Raw genomic sequence first — 27,264 nt, forward strand, 5'->3', positions numbered from 1 at the left:
TTTTCTCAAGGCAACACGTAGAACGAAAGAAACAAAGGATGAGTTTGAACGCGAATGTCAATATGTACACGACAGTTTTTCAACCACACAAACAAATCGCATTCTTCGTACATATAGATAACTTGGTATCCACCTCTTCTCTTTATTTATCCGCACCATCGGCTTCGTTCCGTTTTCGTTCGTTCTCTTTTCGTATATGCTAGAACCGGTGGCGCGTCAGAGGTTAGAAACTACATTCGAATAAAGTCGGCTTCATTGTCAAACGACGAGCACCAGATATCTTGGTGTTCTTTGTACGAATTAGTTTCCGCAATAATTTACACAGCTTTGCGTGACACGATTATACGGCTGTGCTACAATGCCGATTAAAATCAGTGATACACCGGTTGGGAGGTTAGGTCGCCACAGACGCCTCCTCCACCTCTCGGCCGCTTTCTCTCTCTCGCTCTTCGATTACAATTGCTCTCACAGAAGAAACGGCGTCGTAGCAAACAAACTTTTTCCCGCCACGTGATATGCACTCAACACTCACAATATCTATCGAACACAACCGGATAAAGATGGAACAACCGACCGAAAATAATACGAGCGTGTACGCAAAGAAGTGAAACGTCAAGAGCTCTCGTACGCTTTACCGAGCTGGCCGTGGACGGGCCTCTTTGCCTGCTGACGTCATCGCTCGGCCGCCGGCATGAACTTCGCAGCACGCACGGAGAGTGCCGAGCCGAACATCACCGGATCTGCACGAACCTGCACGATCGTCCTCACGAGAATTGTGCTGGGCGTTATCCAAATAAACTTTTATTTCAATTATTGTTTAACCTATATAAAATAGTCCTCTTTCATAATTTCAATTTATTTTACTAACGTGTATTTTAAATTTATAAATATGATATAAAAACTTGTTAAGTGCAATAACAAAAATTTAATTATAAAATTCTGTTATCGTTGATTTTTAATTATTATTAATGGAAATTCATTTGAAGCAGGTAGTTCATTTTAATAAAATAATATTTTTATATTATATTATTTACATATTATTTAAATATTAATAATTTGATTTAATTAAATAAAGCAATAACTATTTTTCTAAACGATATATTCTTTCAGAAACAAGATTTGGAATTAATAAATTTTCATTAACAATTTTTTTATTGTAAATTTTTATTAATAAGGTATAAATTGTTATTTTTATATAAATTGATGTCTCATAATTTTTTATTCATTATTTTGAACAAAAACTTTGGCCAATTGGTACACGAAAGTACTCGCATTCTCTACCGCGTGCCTCTCATTCTCCCTCTCGTTTCCTCTTATATCTCGCTTTCTCTCGAACAGAACATACTAACCATATAAAAGACGTTCGTTTCTTCGACGACATCGCACCGCACTATGTCAGAAATGGCGCGAGGTTGCGTAGCATTTTTGAGGTTGGGGGAAGTTCAGGTAGATAATAGAAAGATACCGTTTTAGGTATGTTGTAATGATAGGCAGTTTACATGAATTTCAAAATATCTGTATATTATTATTATATTATTTTCTTTAGGTATGCTTTTCTACCAGAATAACAACAAAATATTTTTCAATTTACTTATAATTTTATTAAATAATTAAATTGAATAATTATTAATTGTATTGTCATTACTATTAAATTGTACATATTAAAAAAATATATATTATTTATAACAAATTGAATCTTTTGCAGAGTTTTATGGATTTGTAAAGTCTTAAAAATTTCAAACCGTCAAGATGTCGTAAAGTGACAGAGAAACTACTGTCTCGTTTCGGAAGCAAGAATGTAACTACATTTATGTTCGTGGAAATACTCCTTTCTCTTTTAACAAGGCTTGTAATTGGTGAAAATTTCTGTTATCGCTTTTATTGCGATAGATTCAGTGAAATTTAAATGTAATTTTTTATCGCCAAGAACCAAGAAGAATTATCCTTTAAGGTTATGTAACACTGTTTTACTAATTCTTTTAGTCTAATCTTAAAAAAAACTTAATTCTTTGTTTTAATTCACACACATATATAGGAAAGAATTTCTTTCTAATAAAAATCATTGCACAGAATTTATTTAAATCTTCTTGAGCAAGGAAAGTCAAATCATGGTTCGAATATATAGCGACTGTATTCTGACCATAGAAGAAACTAATTCTCTCTTTCTATAAATCATCATTTTCAAAATCAATGACCTAGTTATTTTTATAGAAAGTATAAATGCATCGCAATTTTGTTTTAATTCATTCTTGTTTTCTATTTCAGTAAATGCAGAAGAGAAAAAAGCAGTAGCCTTTGGATTTTTTAGCAGTCACTAAAACTCTTTCTAATTATTCTGAAAAAATAAATAGCCTTAGAAACCGAAAGCGGTCAGGATATTCATACCAGACCGTGCTTTTCCCTTGAACACTCCGAGCTATATGACCTGGAAACTTTAACGAAACCTTTAGAATTTCCGGGGAGGCAATTTCACCGATGGTATATCTCGCGTGCTACTGTATGCAACTGTGCCACCGACACGCGGAGTACGTCGCGGAACAATGGTAACGCTTAATGCCGTCTGACTGGTTGTAATTTGCATTTCTCTAGTTGGCATCTCTCTGCCTCTGCGAATAGGCCCTGCCGAAATCGCATCGATGCATCGAAGTCCGCTTAATGTTTCTGTAATGCTCCGCTGTGCATTCCTTTGAACCGATTTCCAACCAAATTTGCCTATATTCGAACTAGAAATTGCATGAATACTGAAACTTATGTTCTGAAAGCTGGCTAATCTGATATAAATTAATTAAACATGGTACGTATATTCATTATTTTTCTTTTAAATGATTTAGGAATAGATTAGTATAAATTATTACATATAATTTACATATAATTACATATAATTTTATATATAATATAAAAGTAGTGTAGAAATTTTTTGTATGTTAATTCTTATGTGTTTTGATATCTTTAATTTAATATGAAAAAGAATTTTTATTTTATATTATAATTTTCAATTAATCACTACTGACAACAAATTCATAACTTTATTCCATAACTATTTTTCTCATAAAATGTCATAAAATATTTTAATAAAATATAATTTTAATAATTTTAATTTATAAATTAAAAATTAATACCATAAACTATGAACCTTATTTTAAATAATAATATATTAATTATTATATATATATTATTATAATAAATTAACAATAATTAACAATAAAAATCTTTTATTATGTTTTATTTTTTTTTTATTTAATTAATTTTTATGCAAAATTAATTTTAATATTTAATTTTTATTATATTTTTAATAAATAGATTTTCGTAAACCATAGATAATAAAAATTCAATATGTTATACGTAAATATGTTTGTAATAATAGTTTAATTTTCGCGCGTGAAAATAATTAAATAAGAAACCGTGTGTTCCAGCCAATTAGAAGCACTTTAACTGAACCTGTGGCGCTTGGTGTCATTCTTCTGTCGAAAATCATTGTGGTAGGACGTGTTACTGTATCGGCTTGAGCAGCATCATTTCAACTACGCAGTAAGTAATTTTATTGCTATTCTATTATCTAATTTATAAATTATTACTTGCTTCATTTATTTAATATTCTATTAAACATTGTGATTAACCAAATTAATTAGTCCTTCAAGTCCTTTTCTTCCTTTTTATGCCATTTTTCTTTTGAGGTTAGTGGTAACGTCCATTGTTAAATTTTTCTGCAAAGATTTCAGTTATTGCTTTATTTTAATACAGTTTTAGTTTTAAACATTTGTTTTACGATTTTGATTTATATTCGTGTAAAGTAAATCTAAGAAAATAATCGTTTAATAAGTCTTTTTATTCATACGGAAATAAATTATATCGCAATATTCGATTTCACACGTATTCTCATACATACATATTTTTCTCGTATTTATTTCTGTGTTCAACTTATAAAGTTATTCTATATTTGTTTTGATTTTGGAGCTCAAGGCTTCGAGAGTGAAAACATTTCTTATAAAACTTTTCCAGGAAATTGATGGTCGCGTTTGTGTCACGCTCGACACGTTATAATTTATTATGATTGTCGAACTATCGACCTCCCCTCCCGAATTTATATTCGATAATCGAAATCGCGGCGTCGATGTCATTGTACTCTCGATACTCGTGGTGTTCAGACGTGTCATTTCTTCTCGAGGTATGTGATTTATTTGTGTAATATTTAATTTTTTTCATAATTATTTTATATTATTTTATTATTTTTATATTAATATTCTATTAATACTTGTTTTTTTATTTTTTTTATAATTAGAAATTCTATGATAGTTGTAGTATTTTTTCTTTTCTTTATTGATGTATTTGAAGGTTAGAATTATAGATAATTCGTATTATGAGTTTAAAAAATAGAATTTAAGTTTAACTATTGTTTTATTTTTATGTAATAGAGTTAATTATATATATTTTCTATATTTTATATGAAAATTTTGATTTTTTTTGGGTTAATAGTCGATTACTAATATAATGAAATGATAAAAAAGCGGGAAAAAATTCAAGATGGACGTCATAAGGATTAATGATTTGCATAAAATTTTATATTTTTATATTTCAAAATTTTGCAATAATTGTTATGTTTTTAAGAAAAAATACTATTTAATATTTATATGTATATATAAATATATATATAATATATATAACATCAATATTATTTTTTTGTTAAAGGTACTGATGATCTTTGAAAATTTCTTTTGAGTTTTAGCTGAAAAAAATATTTGTGACCGTGCGCAATGCGGTTAATAGAGTCAGTGTTTGCTTCGTAATAGTATTTTTAATGTTCTTTAGAACAAAATTGTTAATTTAATTTAATAAAATAGATACTCGCGAAATTAGAATCAGTGTTTGTTCGCCAATAACTAAACGTTAATATTCTTTCATTTATTTTTTTATTTTCTTAAATATTCGCGTGCATATTAGAGTCAGTGTATTAAGAGAATAAAGTGATCATCATTATCATCATCATTATATCAAGAAGGTAACTATCTTAACATATTTTTCATTAATTTAAAATTTCATTTTTACTTAATTTTTTGAAATAATCATTATGATATTCTGTGTTTTAAATTATAATGTTTCATTTTTTGTTACAGTTCTACTTTCTCTTGTTTGATGACGGTTCCAAGATCATTTCTTATGGGTCATGACAATAGAAATGGCAATGCAGATTTTTTGCATCTATTGGTGAGTCGCATGCGTTTTATTTCCTCTGGTCACTCAATCATGTCGTAGGATGAAAGGTCCAAATCGACACGAGTGATTGGTTGTATACGTAGAATTTTGCACGAGCACAGTGACTACGGGTATTTATTATACTCGTGAATAATAATTTTTTTTCTTTATGTTTTATTTATTAACTTTAGGATAGGATCTTCTTGCACACCGCGTTGTAACATAATTAAATGATTTTTATAATTAATTTATTATTAAAAACAATATATATATATTTATATTCATATGTGAATACAATAAAATGTGAATCTTTCAATAAATAATTAAATAAAAATGATTTTATTATAGTAGAAATTCAATCTATTTATAGTATAATTTAATTTATATAATCTATTTTATATATTAAAATTTAATCTATTTTGTAAGATTTATTCAATTTTATGTGCAAGAAGATGCTTCGTGACAGGTAGATTTCGGAATTAAAACAACAAATTTTGAATATTTTCATGATGTAGAAAATGTGTTTTGATAAAGAAATCGCCTGAGGGTTTTTTTTTAATGATTTAATTTAAAGTAATTATTTTTATTACAATTTCTTCTTTTTTAATTTCTTAGTAATTAATATCTTAGTAATTCATTAAAGTAGAATCATTAAAATTTGAGAAACTAATACTATAATATACAAAATGAAAAACTATTAGTCCGTTAGACATAAAATAATAATATTTTTTAGCTCAGGATTTTCAGGTTTAATCCTTTCCGTGTTCATTGCCAGGATCTCACTCACGTGCCCAGGTGTTACTTGGGTGAGAGAAACGCAATGGATACGATGACAATAGTTTATAAGTTTATAACAATATTTCAGCGACTGACGATGCGTTAGTGTATCGTGCACGACGTATTTTCCACGTTGTGTATGTGTGCAATTAGGCCGTGGAATTGCGTCGTTTGTAATTTTATCGCTATTAAATAACACGGATTAATTATATAAATAATAATCTTTTATCTAAAATTGATAAAAATAAGTTTTATTATTTATTCTAATAAAATTATTTCTTTAAAAGATATATATATTCTTTTGCAATTTAAATTAAGATGCATACAGAGTTTTATCGCATTTTACGCAATGGTCGCTAGCCATCGTCAGTCGATTTCAGAGAAATGGTACGTAAAGTTAGAGTGTGAATGCAGTGTGCCAAGCTCGGGTGTCGGAGGCGTCCCGGGACGTTTTCCCTAGTGTAGGCATTTTGCGCCCGAGTATTATGCGTGAGAATCGTGGAATGAATGTGTTGGAATGCCTATTTTGCCATTTTTTAAATATAGGGTTAGGTAGGATAGGTAGTATACTTCTGGTATGCATGTATTAATTATAAGTAGGTAGGGCCGGGCAGGTTGTCACAGTCTTCGATCGGGTAGGCGCGTTTTCGCGTGGCAACCTGTTTCAGGAAATAAAATTTGAAAAATCGAGAGCAAAACTGAGACGAATGGAGAATACCATGTCGTTTCTGGTTTTTCCCATCGATTTTTCGAATTCCGCGGTCGCGATCGCGAATTAAATCTCGAAACGAACGTTGCGCTCGAGATTCTGTGCATGTACGGAGAACGATCATTGCGATCGTTGATCGTCCATATACTTAGTTTTCGCGATTTAGTCTTTTTTTTTTCTTTTTTCTTTTATTTACGATTAGCGAATCTCGAGCCTAGATTTAAGTTTCAGCGGGCATCGCGCCCGAAGGAGGAAGACCGAAGAGGCCTCGACAAACTGTCGCGAAGAGGGGCTGCAACGAATGGCTTCTCATCTTTTGGATTTCGTCTAAGTCCAAAGAATGGGAAGTCATTGTTATTATTTTGTCACTGTGCTCGTTTTAGAATCACGTAGTAAATGTTGTGTGTTATTTGGCCGATGCATGCGGGCTCATCATCCAAATCCAGTCATCGTGGGCAAATCGCGGTTTTGTATTAGTGTTGCGAAATAATTTCACGGTTTTTTATTAGTGTTGAAACTATTTACGAATTGAATTAATCTTACATTAAAGTAATAATCGCGTTTGCGTTAGTATTAGGGAATTATAAAATATCGCGATATTTTTAAATATTTTAAATTAAATAATTCCTTATATAGTTTTTTATATTTATATTCAAATTGCAAAATCATTAGTTTTAGTTCATTTCCTAGTGTTTCGTTTCATAATATCCCGTTTTTTTATTCATAGAATAACGGTAAATTATTATTAGGTTCATTTTAAAATTAGCGTTACGATATTATTTCATCGCGATTCTTTTAATTAGTGTTGCGTTGATAAATAATCGCGTTTTTTTAAATAGTGTTGCGTTTATAATATGCCCAAAATTATTCCACTGATATGGTGGAAATTGTTCCTGAATCATCATGCAAGAAAAGCTGCACAATGATGATTTGACAGTGGCAGCCTTTGATATGGCTGCACCGAGTTCAGTTTTTCGCTATTAGTGTTGCGTATATTAAAATATGAGTGCATAAATTAGTATTTATTAGTGTTGCGTAATTTATTAAAACGCCTTATATAAAATACTCGGGAATCATTTATTTATTTATTATTATTTTTTTTTTGATTAAGAATTGCATTGCAAATAAAATAAAGCACTCTACGGTTTCTTTTGTAAACTTAGCATACTAGTGTTGCGAAAGAGAAAATATTCCACTCACGGTTTGTTCGGATGCATCGAGTGGATAATTATTACAATATTTTGATAGTCCTTCTGACTATCTTTTCTTTGTCTTTTTCTTTTTTCAGCCATCTCACAGAATGTGGGTTATTGAAGGTAATGTTAAAAAATATAATTATTTATTACTAATTCGTTTATCATTCAAAATTGTTGTACAATGAAATATCTTTGTTAGATTTAGATTTTTATAATGGATAAAAATTTAGTTTTTCATGTAGATGGGATTTATAAACGACGTGTTTATTCTTTACGTGGAAATCTTTAACTTTTCGATAGATAGGATTTATCCATATAATATAAGGAATTATATCCTTATATTATAAATTTATTGGAATATCATTTAAATCGCTTAGGTCGATCATCCAATAATTTGTGTTTCATTCCTGTGTCAAATGTGATAGTTTTTCCACTCCTATCCTTCGATATTCTTCATTATTTTTTATAAGAATTTCGTTTGAAATCTGATGTTTCACAGCATGTGATACAAAATTCCACAAGATGTCATCATTATGTCTTCTCTATTTCTCGTATTTGTGGCACGATATAATTAATTTAGTTCAATTAAGGCAGAAATTCAGACAATAAGTGACACCTATGCACTTATTGTCTGAATTATAATAACCATTCTTAATAAACTCTGTCGATAAAATACTTAATGTAATCTGTTGCACGGTATTTTTTCGCAAAGATACAAAATAACTTGATAAATCAAACATATTATTCGATACGTAAAATATCTACATAATTCTTCGACGAAATTCATCTTGTATATTCGATTTTCTTTCCTAGTCGACGATTTCAAAGAAGATATTAATGATGAAAGGGTGGAGAGATGAAGGGAATGATATGAGGGGAAAAAGTGAAAAGATGAGGAGAGAAAAAAAAAACAATACCAATGAGAAACAATTGATTTCGTAGTTTATTGCATCGAACACAGGAAAACGTCGCTTAATTAAAAGTGCGTGCCAACCTCGTGAGCTCCGTTTCTTTCTCGCATTTTTCACAATTTGTTTGTCCGCGGTTGAGTCTCAGCAGTCTCCGCCTCCCGTATGACCCTAATAATGAGAGAGAGAGAAAAAAAACACACACGCACACGCACACAGAGAAAGAGAGAAAGAGAGAGAGAGAGAGAAGGATAGGAAATTAGCTGCCGAACACCCTAGGCTAATCTCTCATAACTGAAGTGGCTCATTTGCGGCGAGACTCGCAATGCTCATCGAGGAATAAAAAAGAGACGGAAGAAAAAAAAGGATAAGCACCGAGAGAGAAAGAGAGCGGAGACAAAGCTGGGTGGGATTATAAGTTAGGATAATTGGCAGCAAGCCCTTTTTCCCCGTGTTAGTCATCATGATATATATATGTATACCAAGAGAAGAGAAATTTTAAAGCCGTTTAATAGGAAGAGAACCGATGTTGGAATAATAAACGCGATTTTAAAACATGAAAGAAGCCATTCTAAAAATCCCAAAAATCGATGGAACGAAATCTCGAGTCTCTTAGATTATTTTATCCAAGTGTGTACAGTACATTGATTTGTTTAATATTCTTTTTTAAACGAAGATTATTGGATTGTGAATATTTAAGTGAGTTCAAATATTGGAACAGTCTGGTGAATTTTAAACTTTTTACACCGAAGAAAGAAATTTCTAAACATATATTTTATTAGAAACATTTATTATTAATCGAAATGGAATCGGTGATTTAATCGAAGACAACGAGTAAATGAGATTATTACCACGATCAATTAGTATATAAAATTAACGGGGAAATTCAATATGAAAGATGTAAAAATGTTTGAATACCGATGGATATTCCAATGCATATTCCTATGAAAGCGATTTCATCTGGATTCGACATAGCAATTTGGCCAACATCAGCACGCGAGAATTCCCATGGGAACTCACGTCCGCAGATCGTGGTGGGATTTCGTTCGACGTGTACTTTAGCGGCGGGAAATCTTCGATCAATCCCCTTTTCCCCACTGGGAAAGAATTATCGGAAATCCACGTAATGAGGCATATTTTGTTATTTAATAGATGAAAAAATTCGAACAATGATACGTAATTTATGAAAAAGAGAATATTATAAGACGATTAATAGACGATATTCGAAAATTTGTTACGGTTAAAAGAGGGTTGCAAGAAAAATCAAATCCAGTCCGGAGGATTTAACTTAAGAGAGTAACTTTTCACGATGCAAAGAAGTATCTCGACGCAAAATTGTCTGTCGCGAACAAGGGAAGATGGAGGAGTGATTTGCTTTGTATCGTTACAAAGAGAATAAAGCCTGCAGAGGGATGATGTATAGAGGAAGGGTGACATATTGTAGATATTCGAAACAAGAAGATGGAAGATGAAACAGAATCCTCCCTTGGGGGAGGAAAGGGGAGGGACACTATCGAAGAATGGTATGATATAGTGTCGTTGTATATAGTGTCTGTGGCAAGAATCATTGACCAGAACTTGATTCTTCGAGAATGCTCTTGAACGGTATGAAGATGTCGAATATTGGAATCTGGAGGACGTCTCCTCGATACAATACAAAATTTTTATTGGAAACTTCAAATCCTTTCATAAAGTTCAGAGAAATAGTTCTTGTTTGCAAGAAATAAAAAAAAAAGGATAGAAGATTCGATATATATAATCTTTGACAAAAATGAATCACAGAGTAAAACTTTCGAATAATGGAACAGAGATGATTTTCTTGGATGAATTATTCTCAGATTTTGAGGAAAATATAATACTTGCAACAAGATTACAAAAATTGGAAGTTCTACATTTTCGTCTAATTTTTTAACATACGAAAAGAAAAATATGAAATCGTGCGAATAATTTTCAATTTTATTTTTTTGATATCAATGATACTTTTGTCTTTGCGATATTATATACCGCAACTAACGCCAATTTTAAATTAAATTTTATTCCCGCTGCTGTGATAAGAAATAACGACAAGAAATAATAATTACACGGTTCGAATAATATAATTTCCAGTTAATTTCCAGACTGTTATTTAAAACTCGAAGTTTGACAAATAGAAATGACGAAACGATAAGATCGATTATAGTCGTTTCAACACGGAATGTCGAAACGGATTGGTTAGTCCAATCTTCTCGCGGAAGATAAATCTCTCGGAGAGGAGAATTACGAAAATAGTCTGGAACTGCTTAACAAAGAGTTTCCTGCACCAAGTCTGTATCAAGGTTTAACGGATCTTTTTTAAATTCACGTCGCGCGTCCCCTCGGTTTCGCAGTTTCCCTCAGTTTCTCTCCACTCTCTACCTTCACCCATACCCGTCATCATTCCTCCGCCGTGGTCGTCCAAGTCTGTATCACCGCATCAACGAGGGGCGTAGCCTTTAGGCGAGAGTAAACCCGATTAGACGGTACACTAAATCTCATTCAACCGGCCTTCATTCTTAAGTGCTTCTACCGTTCTTTCGTTCCTCGTAAAAAGGGGACGTTTCTCGCGGAAATATTCGAGAAGGGGTGGAATTTTTTTATGCTTTGCATCAATTCGATTAATATTTCGCAACGATTTTTGCTTATCGATTTTAAATTCTTTGGAGGATCGATTATACATTGGATTCGTGGGGAATATAAGAACGAAGGGATTAACAATCGTAACAATTATTGTTTTAATAGTCGTTCGAGTGCGATTTGAATTTTGGGAAATTTTTAACATTCCCATCGGGCCAATGAAAAATTTTACTCTAAATTTTTTTTAGGACGAAGGTATTATTATTCGAGATTTGGTAGATCGGTATAAATATTTTCACGGGTGTTGGAACAACGGGCATTGATCAATCGCCAGTATTTAAACGCGTTGCAACTGTGATGCATCGGTCGTTGCAACCGTTGCATCATTAAACCACAACGCTCTCAATAACGAAGAGATAAACTGCAGCTCGTAACCATGTAACCAGATGGTAAGAATTCGAGTCATATGTATCACTGTCATGCAAATTGCTTTCTCCCCGCATATTCTCTATCACCACGTTCCTGCCGTTTCTATGCAACCCTTGCAAATACTATTGGAAACTGTACGTGATATATACGCGCGACGAGATTTCCTCGATCGAAAATGTATTCTTTGAATCGTTTAGATTTCATTTCTTCGTGCATCGAAATACGATATTTGGAGATAATAGAATAATAAATTGCGTGCAATCCACTTTGGTCGAATATTAGTCTCTAATATTTTCGTTTCTAAAGCATGCGTGATATGCAAATATACACTGCAAATCAAAGTTCGATATAACACTTTTGCATTAAAAAAAGAAAGAATTGATGAGATGAATCATGAAAAATTAGTATTAAGATACGTGTGTTACTAATACAAACGTGTTTAATTCAAGGTGCATACGATGACAGAAAAGAAAGGAAAAGAAAAAAAAGGCAGCATGCTTAGAGCGAGAGAAAGCGAAAAGCAGTGTTGATTCTCGTGAGTTGCAATGGATGCTCACCTGGTCTCCGTCGTGTCCTTGCCAGCTGTCGTGACTCTGCAACAAAAAGGAACGAATATATGAATTATAGATATCCGTGAAGATATTATAAAAAAAATGAAGTACGTTGAAAAATTTGCGTGCAACTCTTTATAATAATCTCGTTCGTGTCATGTTTTGGACGAGGAAGAAAGGGAGAAGAGAAAGAGAAACGAGATTTTTGGAGATTGCAATATCGGTTAATATTTCAACGGGCAACACGCGCGCGTGTCTGCCAAATTTCGCAGTGTGCTCATGCCAAATGTTCTGAAACGTATTTTATTTGCGGCGGGACAAAGAGAGTTTGGGGGGAGAATAGAATCCACCTGTGAACCGACCACATCGTCATCCAATTTTCCACTCCACTATCTCGTCTCCACAGCGTTAGAGATTTATATCCTGGAATTTGGTCTATGATCATTCGCGTGATTGCGTCTACGGGAAAATAAGAAAAAAATCTGGGGAAACGGAATCGATGAGAAACAATTGGTTGGTAATATATTTTAATAAAATCTCAGGGGAAAGAAGTAAGTTTAAATTGAAACGTTGGGAATATTTTTTATATATGATTTGGTGTCAATTTATTCAATAAATTTTGTACTGCGAATAAGATAGAAAAGAATCAATCGTGATAATATTAGAGACAAGAGATACGAGCATTATACTCTTATGAATCGAATCCGTAACGTCAAATAAATATTTTTCTTTTCGAGTGAAAATACGACGATAAAAATTAAAGATCGATGGAGTTAATTCGGGAAATTTAACGAGAGAAATTAATGCCAGGAAGATTCATTTCACCGTTAAAAAATAAGCTTTATCACGTGTTATCCGAATTATCCACGTATAAACGGCGAAATACTTTTTTTTTCCCTCTCTCTTTCTTTCTCTGTCGGAATAAACGTGTATAATTTTAACCGGAAGCTCGTAATTCTGTCACGGTTCATTAAATCGTTGTAAATAATATCGCGGACTGTATAGACAGCTATTTTATCGGACGTGGAGGTCAACCAATGCCGGAAGTATAGGCGGTGGCCGGTGGGTTAATGTTGAACCGCCTTGTTAGATTTATAGGTGGCAATATAGGCGTCGTGGAACACGTTGAACCGTTCGCGCCCCTGTGCTGGAAACTGATCCGAACGCACAGGCATTCGTTATGACACCCGGTATTCGATATGCGTTGAGAATTCCAACCTTTTCACTTTTGATATATCGCTGATATACCCCCAACTTTTCCCCAGATTTAAAGTTGTAAAGTTATCAGGATGATAATTTACGGTGTCGAATATGTAAGAAATATGGCGATAAATTAGATAAATTACGCGGAATAAGTGGTATGAGGGGAGGCAGAAATTTGTAATATCCTGAAGAAGGTCTGTGGGATCTCAAGGACAATCGTGATCCTCAAAATTTTCAAACTTTTCAACTTTGGAATTTAGAGTATAGAATATTCGAGATTCTCAAGGCTTCCTATATATACTGAATTGTATAAAATTTCAGTTTTGATAATTTCTGTATGTCGAATCGTATAGATATCTAACAGAGTTTGGAGATATTACACTGTAATTCGTGTTGAATCAGGGTGCCTTATCTCGTGACTTCGAATTATCTCTGGTTATTATATCCAGATACGCTGATTTCTATCGTTTAAATTTATTTTCTATCGATTTTCAACAATTCTTTATCAAACCGTAGGGAAAATAAGACTTAATACTAATGTCCATTTAATAGCTACTATATTTTTATTTCGAGCAGACAAGAGAGATTAATTTTATCCAGAGTAGCTAGTAAATTTTTCTCCTTATCCCCTTGATTTGCATTAAGAACAGAGAGAGAGAGAGAGGTTCGGTAAGGCGTGTAACCCTTCGATAACATATCAACATTCCAACGTGCAAGGTGTAACAAACGCGATACAGATAAGACGAGGAAATTATTCCCATGATGAGGGGTTGCTACCTCTCAACCAGTTAGTATCAAAATCCCATTACGAGACGGAAGCTATGCCTCGAGCAAATTCGATGGTTCAGTCGGATAATATCGATATCAATTTCACGTTGCCGAGGAAGAAGAATAGAGTTGTACGGTTATATAAACTTCGTCCACGTCTTCGTCTTAGGGCATGTTGGAAAACGTTACACTCGGCAGAGAGATCGAAACATGTTGGATGGATAAAGATTCTTCCGTGGAACAACGTTGATAAAACGTTGTTATTATATTTCTGATTCGAGATTTACGTTTATCTTTGATTTCTCCTGTTATATATTTGCAATAATATTGTAGTTTATCCTTCTCTTTTAACCGTCGGATAAAACCGCAAATTACGAAAAAATTACGAAATGATGAAGACGGAGGGAAAAGGGGAAGGAGATTTTATTGTTCTGGCGATCGCCGAGAACGAGAAATTTAATCGTTGAACGGGGATAAATATTGCGTAAAGTTGAATAAAAGGTTGGAATACTTGAGCCGAGGATGAAATGAAGGAGGGCGATATTGTTGTTTGCGACTGGAGAAAGGGATGTTTAATGAAAAACATTGGTTTTTACATTTTATTACTTTATCTTCTTATATATCGTTGCAAATCGTTGATATTTTCGTTTCTCATTCGTATCGAAATAAATTATTTAACAATACGATATTAAATGAAGATAATTAATCTAACGACCGATAACATTAATCAGCGACGAGAAGTAGTAAGTGGATATTAATTGGACTTAGATGGGATACATTTTTAACCATTGTACTTTCAGCGGATGGGTTCACAAAGGCAATCCTCTTCCTCGCCAAGACTTAATTGCAAAGTTTCTAACTGAGAAAATTGGTACATTCGTAACTTTCGACAGCCATGGGGATGATACCTAAACTAACAACGCCCCCAACTTTTCTCGTTTGTGATCAACTTTCGATCCACCGAGTAGCTTTAGGTTTAATTGCAATGATCTTATTTACATTACGCTCCATCCTTGTCCTTGAGCATCGCCTAATTTCATCGATTTCCGGTGAATTTATTCCAATTAAATCTACTCGATCGTCCTCGTTAATATCAGAGCTCTCAGAGATTGATGAACTCTTCAATTTGATGGATAAAGTTATAAAAAATTCTTCGATAGAATAGAAAAGAAAAAAAAAAAGATAAACGTGGATCCCGTTTTTCATCATCGAAGGAACGACTTCCCGTTCTCCTTTATGGAGAACGTATAAACGGTTTCGAGAGGGAGCAGTGTCATAGTTGGAAGATATAAAAAAGAGAAAAAGAAAACATTTATCTCCTAACGACTTCCCCTTTTTGCATTTTATCGACACTCTTCTTCACCCTAACTTCGTTTTAAAAAGTTTTCAAACTCGCGAACTTGCATGCTTGATATAATATATGCTCCTCCCTCCTCGTTTTTTCCATATCGATATATTATTTTACGGTAAAAAATTAAAGAATATATCCTCAATAATTGTTCAATACGTCGGATAAAAAAGGACATAATCTTCGATTAATTGAGAGAAGGTTACAAGATCGATCTTCTCGAGTAACAAGACGAAACGTATATAAAGACGTGTATAAAAAAAAAATTCTAATTGGAAAATTACATTACGAAGAAGGTCGTTTACCCTTGGCGAAAAAACCGTCGAGATTTATTGGTAATAGAAGAAGAAGCGATGACTATGCTCGGAGGACACGGATCACCGGGGGAAGAGAAATTCAGTAAGGGATGGGAGAGAGAGGATACTCGTTTCCCTCCCCAAGATAACTAAACTTACGACGTACAACGTCCGCTAACTTCCAAGACCGCAATTTAACAGGTAAGGGAATTAGACGACGTATCCAGACTCTCTCTGGAAAGATAGACCGTTAAAACAAGCCAATGGATTCTTCGATAATGTTTCTATCGTTTATTCGTGCTATTCTTTTCATATCTGAAAAGAAAACTCGTCCTCGAACCATTATCTTGAAGTAAAAAGATATTATTGATAGAGATAAATAATTAGTTTTATTTTGAGCCATAGAAAGATAACAATCCAACAAAATTGTATACAATTCTTATTATTAATCAAGTGGTCCTTAACAAAGTCTCCGGAGGAAAATTCGCCCCGTAAAAAAATGAATTTCTTGTTGCACCAGTTGGGTAACTGCTTCTCTCTGTTGTTGTTATTGTTACGATGATGATGAGTAAACGAGAAAACCATTGCAAGGGGAAACGAGAAATTCGTCGTAAATTCAGTTTTACAAGGATCTTGAGAGGTTGGCTGACCCGCGATATGACGGTCGCTTAATTATGAAACACGCGGTAATAATTAATCGAAGTGGGAACCGAAGTGGCTCGCGGCAAACATGAAATTATTCGCCGACCGGGACCGATACTCTCTCTCTCCCCTTCTCCCTGGAAAATTATTAACGACCCCTATCTCGTTTCGACCACCCTTCTCGCCCCTTATCGTTCCGCGTCTTAATTATATATAAGTCGTCTCTCCGGAAGTTCCGTCGTTGAACAAGTTGGTTGAACGCTTATAGACGCTTATAATTGGAACGCGTGAGAGTGATCGACATTATCGATCTATTATGCAACGAAGTTAGGCTCGGGTTTGCCTGATAATTATGTGGGACGGTTTTATCAAAGGTGCCGCTTTGTAAAATTATTACTTGGTCGGACGAGAGAGGGGAAAAGAAACGCGTTTGAATATCGGTTCACTGGAAAAGAATAGTAAGAGTGTGTAACGATCCAATTTTTTCTTCTTTCTTTTCTTTTCTTTTTTTTTTTTTAAGGAAGGAGAGAGACAATCTTGCGAAAATCTCGATTGATCGTAGATCATTTCTTCGCCTCACCCTTTTTTGAATTTCTAAAAATTCGGTAAAGCAAATTTTTCAACGTTGAAAGTTATTTTTAAGTGAAAAAAAAAGGAAATAAAAATAGGGAATGATTTTGAAGATATTTTGAATTTTTCGAAATATTTATTCGTAAGAAAGCGCTCGATATATCCAATTTCATTGAAACGAAAATATTTCGAAGAAATGATTATTATTTATCTTGAACGAAAGAAAATAATAAAACACTCGTAATCGTAAAATGTTCTATTGCGTCTAACAGATCGATATTATAGTTATCGAGGCAAAGAAAAGGGAAAAAGGAAAAGTAATATTTTTATTCGTCGATCGTTTTATTCTAATAAAAGATCAAATCGGAGAAACAATCGGAGAAGGAATATTTTCACGCGTTATATAGTAGCCTTCCAGGTTTGCGATTCGTTTCGCACGAAAGATCCATTATATCCGAATAGTCGAACATTGGTTCAGAATTATATCCGCTCCAATGAATTATTTCCGATTGGACGACAGAAATAATCCATTGCTGACTCGACGAAAATGAACTATTATCGTTTTTCGGGTTCTTCGATGATGAATTCGTCTCCGATCTCTCTCGTGGTATAGAAATCTTAGTCCAGTTATCATATATTTTGCATTCGATGGAAATGGGGGAAAAAAAAAGAAAAGAAAAATTGTTCCCACGAGGCAAGTTCAAGTTTGACGTTGTTGAAATGTTTTTACGAATTATTTATTCCTGGCGAATAAATGTTTTTACGATTCTTGATAAAGGCGGGGTCGGTGTTTCTACTACCCCTCTCTGATCAAAAATGTAATAGGGATTGGAAGGGTCGTTTTTTTTTTTTTTTTTTCCTTTGGGTTTCGAAGGGAAAGCTCAGAAGGTCGTTTCAAGTAACGTATCTCACTTCACTTCGTTACCTCCATATAATTTTACCACCACCTTCGTACTTTTTTCCAATTTATTCCTCTCACTTTTACGCTCTTTGTATGAAACGCAACTTTTATCCCATATCATTCATCCCTCCGAATATATCCATTCCAAATTTCTTCTCGTTCGAGATTCAGAAAATAGAAATTGAGATTTCTTGATAAATGTTGTAAATCTAAAAATTAGTTTTCGATCTAATTTTTTTGTGATTTAATTGTTAAATGGAAAATTTTACTAATTTTTTTTCTTTTCTTTTTTTTTCCTCAAACAGAAGAAGAATTTTGATTTTTATAATCTTTCGAACTCGGATTTTATAGTCAGGTAATAATAACGATATCATGTTCTTGGTTTGCAAAAAATTGAATTTTCATTTTTTTATGTATTACTTTTTATTCCTAGAGTCAAAATTCGATTAAATAAGGTACAAAGGGAAATATTAGATCAAATTTGTTTTTTTTTTTTAAACGATATCATACATATTTTTTTAATAGATTAATCGACTCAACGATCTAATAACATTTAAATAACATAATATTTTTTTTAAGAATCGGTAAAAATTGTATTTTTGTTTCCATCGAATATAATATTAAACGATGTTTTATTGAGTTTCGAAATTACTACGCCAAAAAACAAAAATTTGTTTTAAATCGGATAACCAAATTATTTATATCAGATCTGAATATCGAATAGATAGAAGTGTACCGTTGCATATTTCAAAGTTCATTGATTTAAAAGCGAAATATTAAAAAAAAAAAAAAGAAAAAAACATCGTTCAGTTTATCGAGAACAGAGAGAAATTGTTGTTGGGCGAAAATTATTCGATAAAAATTATAACGATCGAATATTAAACGTGAACAAGTCATCGCTCTATATATATATATCTCAATAATTCATATTTGTTAACAGAATGGTCGAAATCCTACTATAAACTCGGTCCAATAAATTGCACGCTAATTTTGCTTCTAATTAAAACTCATCCGTTTCGATTCCTGCTATCGTTCACCGCGTTCATTGAAAAGCGATACGTATAATTCATTTCTTTTCGAGTAAAAACAAAGTGAATATTAATTTTAATTTTTCGTTTTCCGCAAAAATTCTATTGGCGATTAGCTCAATACTGTTCAAATTCTCGGTTCACCACGATAAAGATATCGATAATAATTATCTCTATAATTCAAAATTCTATGTGTCAAAATTCTCGATAGAATTTTCAAATTTCGGTGATGCATATTTAATTTATGAAAGCTTGAAATACTCTGAAATCACCTCGTAAATTTCTTCATCCGTTCTATGATATTTTATTTCTCATATACAAAAAAAAAAAGATCCTTTCACTTTATAACAAATAAATAAAATTAACCTTTCCACGCTCCTGGAATAAAAAAAAAAAAAACTGATCTCCAAATTTTCAATAAACTTCTCCATAATCTTCGTTATGTAGGATAGGATAAAAATATCGATGGAAGATCCAATTCTCTGAAATACTTTTGTAGAAAGAAAAACGGAATATCTAATATCTATTCTCGCCGCTTGGAATTTATACAAGGGGATCGCGCAAAATGGCGAGGGAGGGGGAACATGTTCACGGGTTTCAGGTTCAATAAAACGGGAAGGGTCCAGTGTCATCGTTGCCTCGTCACTCGGTATCGAAGTATCCTTCCGATACCGGGTTTCTTCTTTACGATTATGGAGAACCGCGGTTATGAAACGGGACGTAAAACTCTCGTTACAAGGACATCGAACCATTCCGGGTTGTAATACGTACAAGCCCCGCAACTTTCGTCACGCTCCTTGATTCCTTCCGCGTAAAGCTTCGTGAGAGAGGGGGAGGGGAGAGGGTGAGACCTTTCATATTCCTCGACGACACGACCCCTCTCTCTCTCTCTCTCTGTTTCTCTTTATCCTTTATCGATAATCTGATACGATATATGACGTATTCTTGGACAGAGTTGTAACGAGATATTTTCATTCTCTTAACACGTGCTCGTCGCCTGCGCACGTGTCGCGTTAACTCTTTTTACGATGAATTTGCCCGAGGAGAGAAACGAGTAAATTGTTAAGAAATTATTCTTTCATATTTTCACGAGCGTGTTCCATCCACGGCGGTGTGCTAGCACAAGCTTATATCGCTATAATTTATTGTCTATGAAAAGTATGGAAGTAATATGCATTAAAAAATTTTAATGATAAAGGATTCGCCATTTTTTAAATTGCCTCTTTTGAATCCCTCGCAACTTTATTGCGCTATTAAGATTTTTAACGTCGCATCAATTATTTGTATGGTAATTAGATATTATTGTATGACGAGGAGATAATATAACTGTGACTCCCTTCCACGACGATTCTTTATCTTTCGCTTCTCTTTTCTTTTTCAGATCGTTTCTTCGGAATCGCGGGATGAAGTGTTTTTTATATATTTTTTTCGAGACAGAGAGTATTATATTATACGCGTAGCTATACTTCATCGTCTTCTCATTCTCATTTATTTTCGATGCTTGCAGAAAAGAAAAAGGAAAAAGGAAAGGAAAACAAAGAAGGAAAATTTAATAACATTTACACCGAATCAATGGAGGATTCTCCAATTGTCGGGGAGTCTAAGGGTATCGTTGATAAATCGTGGTCCTGAATCGAGGAACGATTAATTCTCCCGCAACACCGGTAAATTTGTCATCGTCAAGAGTAGCATTGAGACGCGTTAAGAAAAGCCGAAGACGAAGGGAGGAAAAGTGGGACTCTCCTCCCGCTCGAGCTTTCAACCCATCGCTCGCACGTTCTCACCCCTCTCGTGGCCGCAATTTATTGCACTCCGCATTGAAATCCATCGACAATGCAACTAAAATAACAGGAGGAAGGGAGAAAAAAAAAGGAAAAAGAAATAAATAGCCAGAGCCGCGTATTGTTTCTTCGATTCGAGGGATGGTTGGTGCATGGTCGTTTTCTGAAATGATAACACTGTGGAGGAGAATCTATAACCGTTAACGGTGTCGCGAAAAAAGGGGAAAAAAGAAAGGGCGGAAAGTATAAAAAAGAGACGGAGAATGGAACAATGAGAAAGACCGGGAAGCTCGATATTTTGTTGTCATCGTTGTTCCGCGAACGTTTTTTGGTTTATTGTTCCATCGATACACACCCTGGTTCTGCATTATTAGAGCTTTCCGTCGAAAATATCTTCGAGAGATCGGTAATCGGAAATTCGAGTCGACGAAAGGAAATTTAACAATTCTATTTTAATCGCGTTTTTTCGATCCGAATGTCATTCGTGGAAAAATTCTCTCTGAATAAAATTAACAAGTGTCGCCGGGAGAACGATAACAAAAGTGTTTCGTCGAACCGCGGAGGGGCTGGACCGCGATTTAAATAATTCCAATTTAAATCCCGTCACTTCTTAATCGGGCACGGAAGACGCGAAATACGCTCGATCGTGGTGAATTTTAATGTTGAAACACGTTTGAAACACCTCAGACACGGGAGAGGACGGGGCTCGCTCGATCAACGAAAAAATCCGACGACCGTTTCTAATAAGATTCCGTCTTAATTATCGTCGGGTAGATGAACGATGTTCATCGACTGATCGGCCCCATAAAGCTTTCCTTTATCCCGTTAATGACGGGATAAAATGCAGACGACCTCTTTTCATCGACCAGATTTTCTTTAACATTCGTTAATTTCCATCGATGGTAATAACGTTAGCGACAGGGAAATGATATTATTAGATTGTTACAGATGAAACGAACGATCTCGACTCTCAACGAGGTATGATTTTATTAAAAAAGAAAAAAAAAAAAGAAAACTATAATAATCGAAATTCTTCAACGAGGAATTAGAATTATTACAATTAAAAGAATCTTGATTTATCTCTCAAAATGTATTTGTTGCGAAATTGCATACTCTTTGTATCGTTTAAACTACCAATCGATGAATCAATTAGGCAATTACCGACTCGAAAATCTTAAACTTGAATCATAATGTAAATGATTTTCGAAAAATACTATTCGCGATTAATAGTCTTCCCTTTCGTTCCTCCACTTCGTTAAAATCGAAAATAAAATTTAAAGCAACAGTTATTATCGAGAGGGAAAAAATATCGCCATCAGCTTGATATATTCTACGGTGTATCGCAAAAAATATACTTCTCTACTTTTATTCGCGATGCAGTTTACGCTTACGGGCCGGACACAAAATGTTTACAATGTACGCTCTGAGCGCGAGGGAGGGAGGAGGAGGGCAATGTATGACGACACACGGCCCAGCGCCATTTTCGCCCGTTTACCATGGAATGCAATTTCGTGCCGCACCGCCGGAACAACCTGCGCGACAGATTACCGCTTTGTTTGCCACTCCCGGTACTTCGAAACGCAATAAAGATCTCCGACGGTGTCGCGACGCCTCGAATATACGCATATCCGTCATGGACGTCTGTGCGTCGCGAATCGGGAAACGATAACGTTCAATTACCTCGAAAACATTATGCGCGCCTCCGTCTCTGTTCCATCCGTGCCACTGAATGCGTTTCAATTAAATTTTTCCCCAAGAAAGAAATCCACCTATGAGATGACTTCGACATTCTCGTTGCGAGTCTCGAGGAACAATATTTTTTGCTATAAATTTATCGAATTTTATCATCGAACAGTAATAATCACGTGTCTCTGAAAGTTGGAGATAGTTTTAGTAGAAATATCGTGAACGCATGGGATAAGTATCTTCTTTATTATCAGTTTTTATCGATTCGAGATATTCGATTAGATTTAAACGTGAACATTTTTACGACTTCTTCGTATTTCGTTGGTTGTTTCGTTCTCGAGTTCGAAAATCGGGGAAAAAGGGGGGGGGAAAAGTTTCGCGGGATAAAATTAATGGGTACAGTCGACGACGAGACATACGCTGCGCTGGTTACAATTATCGGGTAAAAACAACGGAGCGGAGGAGATGGCCAAGTCGTTAACCGACGCGAAGGGACGAAATTGAATTCGAATTGATTTCGAGCGAAATTAAAAAACGGGATCGATTTGTCTTCAATTAGCAATGCCTGTCGGAGCGAGGTAACGAACGGTGCCGGTTGCTGCATGAATTTGTTGTTAACGGATACGCGATACCCGCTGTTAACCTGAAAAACAAAAAAACAAAAAAAGAAAAAAAAATTGACGTTTCTCCTTTCCCTGGAAAATGTTCGACGACCAATAGTCAATAAATCACATCCTGCAAATCTAAATACAAATTGAATCAAAATTCAATCCCTTTTTGTAACGAAAAATTCTATCCCGGATTTTCTACCTCCCTCCCTCACCCCTCCCCCCCCTCTCCGCCGTCTTTGATGTTTTTCAATCAATTTCAATGGAAAATTTTGAAAAATCCTTTCATCGCGCGGGGTTTCGCCGGTTGCGGACCGACATTGTTGTGGATATCGAACAAAAAAGATCGTGCTTTTTGACAGGCTCGAAAAAAAAGGAAAAAAACTCTCGTTTCCTCCCTCCGTTTATTTCTGCAAATATATTTCGCAGAAGTTTCTCATCGCGTTTCTTCTTTTTTCTTTTCAATCCGCTAAAATCCGTAAACACGTTTCGCGTGGACGGTGATAATTGTCTTCCAGACTCCGGGACGCGCGATTCCCTCGTTCAATCAAAAGGAACGGCCAATCAAAAGTCAGGGATGGACAAAGGGAGATGGATTCGGCGACCACGATGGAAACTACCCGTGGCGCATACAATCAGGATATGCATTTACCGTGTATACAGTTTGTAACAATTTCATGGCGGATGATTCGCGTGCGAGCGGTAAGGTAACAACGGCAGCAGAGGGCCTTCGATGTAAATCGAGTTTGGATCGCACAAGGGCGGCGTAAAGGGGCGAAGATGAAGGGTCACCGGCGCTCGATCGAATTTCCGGGCTGAATGCTCAAAACTACGTATGTAACGGGAAGCACAAAGCTTCGTTATCACCGAGTATTACCTGCCAACCCTCGAGATTGTCTTGTCCTGTTTCCCCCGGAGGGACACGAGAGAGACAGAGACAGAGAGAGAGAGAGAAGTTAATATCGAGTACGATGTCTGTCATCCGTGCGAAATTCTCCGTTTCCAAAGCCGCAAATCTATCATTGATAGAGGATAATGGTTAACGTAACGTTTCGTAGCAGATATTGATCTCGGGTAAATTGTGTGTCCATATTCATTCGAGAATATTATTTGGAAATGTTTGGTTTTCTGGATATTTTAATTTAACAATTCTTTTTTTTCGAATATCGTTTCATTCCAATTTTCCAAATTTCCAAATTTTCATGCATTCGATTCGAACATTTTTTATAAAAATTTTTTGTTACAAAATTTCAGGAAAGGGAGAAGGAGAGGACTGTTTGAAAATCTGATCTAAAGCGCCACTTATTTCGCGGGGGGAAGCGCTTTAAAGCTCTACTACATTATGAAACGACGCTGTGGGCTATCTCACCGGGAGGGGGGATCCTGCCACTTTAATTATTTAAATGCGATCGCGTTATTCGCTTCGTATGGTAAATTATTCAATCGCGCAAGTAAGCTCTTTTTCTTCTCTCGCTTGTCAAAACGAACGTGAAATATTTCAAAAAAAATCTGATCGATCTTCTTTTCGCGAATAATTAAAAAAGAATCTACAATTTGTTTCGAGTCGCATATGAAATCTTGTAAAAAAAAAAAAAAAAAAAAAAATAGGCGGAGAAAGTCCGTGAAAGAATTATATATATAGTTAAACCTTCGCGCGAGGTAAGGTCAGTAGAAAGTATTTAAACAAACGAGACCAAGACGCAGTGTTTGAAGTTTGCATCCTCTTGTCAGTGCAAATAACTTTTGTTCCCTTTCTGACCTTGGATCGTTTGACACACACACCGTACCTGCACTCCTTGAATTCGTTTTTTTTATTTATATTCGGATACATAGAATAACCTTGAGATAACCTCCAAGAAACGAAAAGAACATTTCTCCTTTCGTCCACTTTATTCATTTTTATTTTAACCTTCCTATTCTCTTTGACAACGCAGTCTCTTTGACTCAGTCACTCTACTTTTCTAGATTCTTTTAACTTTTCGCGTTAAATATATATGGCAATTATTATCACGTTGAATGGTCTGTACTATCGATTAATCATTTCGATATTGGATCCAATAATCGATTGGAATATCGTTATCTGGCTATAATAGAAATGTCGTTAATATTAATTCAAAGGAAGAGAACGTTTCAAAGAATAGAAGAAGAATTGAATCGATTCACAGTACACACGTTTTTTTCTCTCTCTCTTTCTCTTTATTCTCGTATGTTATTTTTCTTATTAACTCACGTTCGTTACTATACACTTATGTGCTATAAGTCCTTCGTGGCTAGATATATCTTTTTTTATTAATTTTCGAGGAAAATAGTTACTTGCAATACAAGAAACTATGGTTAATTATATTCATTCCTTTTTCTTTTTCTTTTTTTTATTATTCCTCATTGTCAAGTGGATAAATAGATTTTTTAAGTTTTCTTCTCTTTTCTTTTTTTTTTAACACCGTAAATCAGTTTATCACCGAGAGAGAAAGATACGAGTGTCACTCGTTTCCCACGATTTCGCTAGTTCTCCCGAACAAACTTGGAACAAGTTGAAGCGGAAGTTGTAAGAGCAAATTCATGAATAACCTCGGCGGTTGCAACCCCGAATCGGGGAGAGGAAGTCGGAGAGAAAGCGGGGAATAACATTCATCACATTTAGTACGGTATTCTGGCGGTGTGTGTGTGTGTGTGCGGGCATCTCGTCGATGACGATGCTCTTTTCCACTCCGTGCAGTGGACGCGATCCCTCTGTCGAAACATTAAGCAACGATACACGATCGATCTCTGTTTCGATTCTGAAAAGAAAATTCCTCTCTGCGTGTAATTTTTCCATTTTTAGCTTTAGAGATGGTCAGAAGTATGATTAATAACCGAACGACTCCATATTAGTTGTACGAATATATTTCTGCTTCTGTTGATTCTCGTTTATCGTTTGTTTGCCATTGTTTCGTTCGCAATTTTCAAATTGAAAGTATAATTATCGCGTGTCACGCGATAATTTTTACCATTGGAGGAAAAGCCTCGCACGGAGTGGCAAGGTTTATTACCGCGGTAGAAACGCGGGTTCATAACACGAGTAGAGAAGAAACTATTGATTGTAAAAGTTTCTTATTCTTATGCAATGTTGATGCGAAAATCGATGGAAAACTGCTACGAAAGGGCCGAACGTTAATATCGAGTACCCGCTATTCTTTTCCCTTTGAAAAAGTAGTTTCCATAAACATGACGCGCTACTCGGCAACTTTTTCCAACAACGAGTTTTCCTTCTCTCGTTTTTTTTTTTTTTTTTTTCCTCGAGTTATTTATTCGACGCAGCTCAAGTGTTACATACTTTTTTACGATATTATTACAGAGATATTAATATTCGAATGACGGAGAAAGATATGATCAACGAACTCGAGAATTCACTATTTATTTCTATATTATTTATTGTATAATACTATGTGATCATCGAGACGGGAAAATTATTGATTAATTATCCGAGTTAGATCAAAAGAGAATATATTTTTTAATTGGAATATTCTTAGAGGATACGCGGGGAATCTTCTAATGATAATTAGAATATTAATTACAACTATAATAATTGCGTGCGATAGAAACTAGGAAAATTAATGGAGGCGCGTGTAAAAAAAAAAGAATAAATTTTCTGCGATATTTTGCTCATTTTTAACCTTTGCACGTGCATAATTATTTAAAGTAATATTGTGAAAATAATTAGATGGGATAATATCTCCGCGTGAATAAATTACATTAATATTATTATACTATGCTAAAAGAATTAACTTATCTTGGTAATTACGAGAACAAAAGGTCAGTTTGACCAGTCCCAGCGTTAATTTATATTTCTTTATATTGCTCGATCGATGCGAGATAACGCAGATAATCATCTTTTTATTTTTTTTTTTTTATAAAATTTCCAAAAGTTGTCCCTTCTTTTTCTTTTTCGTTTCGATATCGAGACGGAAATTTTCGCTAATTTGCGGGCCAACTCGATTATCTTTCTCTCGAACGAACTTGGAATCGTACCACGTATTTGAAACATCGAACAGATTGGATAGTTGTCGAACGTTGGAAAGGTGTTCACTGTAGACAGGGCGGT

General features: G+C 34.6%; 1 protein-coding gene across 14 annotated transcripts in view; it reads right to left on the reverse strand.

The window, feature by feature from the left end:
* LOC724292 (disks large 1 tumor suppressor protein) overlaps positions 1–27,264 on the reverse strand; it is a 457,694-nt gene that overhangs the window by 122,266 nt on the left and 308,164 nt on the right. For all 14 annotated transcript variants that reach the window (XM_026444421.1, XM_026444422.1, XM_026444412.1 and 11 more), the window contains one exon: positions 12,359–12,394. In XM_026444421.1, the coding sequence (XP_026300206.1) occupies positions 12,359–12,394 (36 nt within the window). The remainder of the gene's footprint in view (positions 1–12,358; positions 12,395–27,264) is intronic.

The sequence above is a fragment of the Apis mellifera genome, linkage group LG12, assembly GCF_003254395.2.
Source record: "Apis mellifera strain DH4 linkage group LG12, Amel_HAv3.1, whole genome shotgun sequence".
In the NCBI taxonomy this organism is placed as follows: Eukaryota; Metazoa; Arthropoda; class Insecta; order Hymenoptera; family Apidae; genus Apis; species Apis mellifera.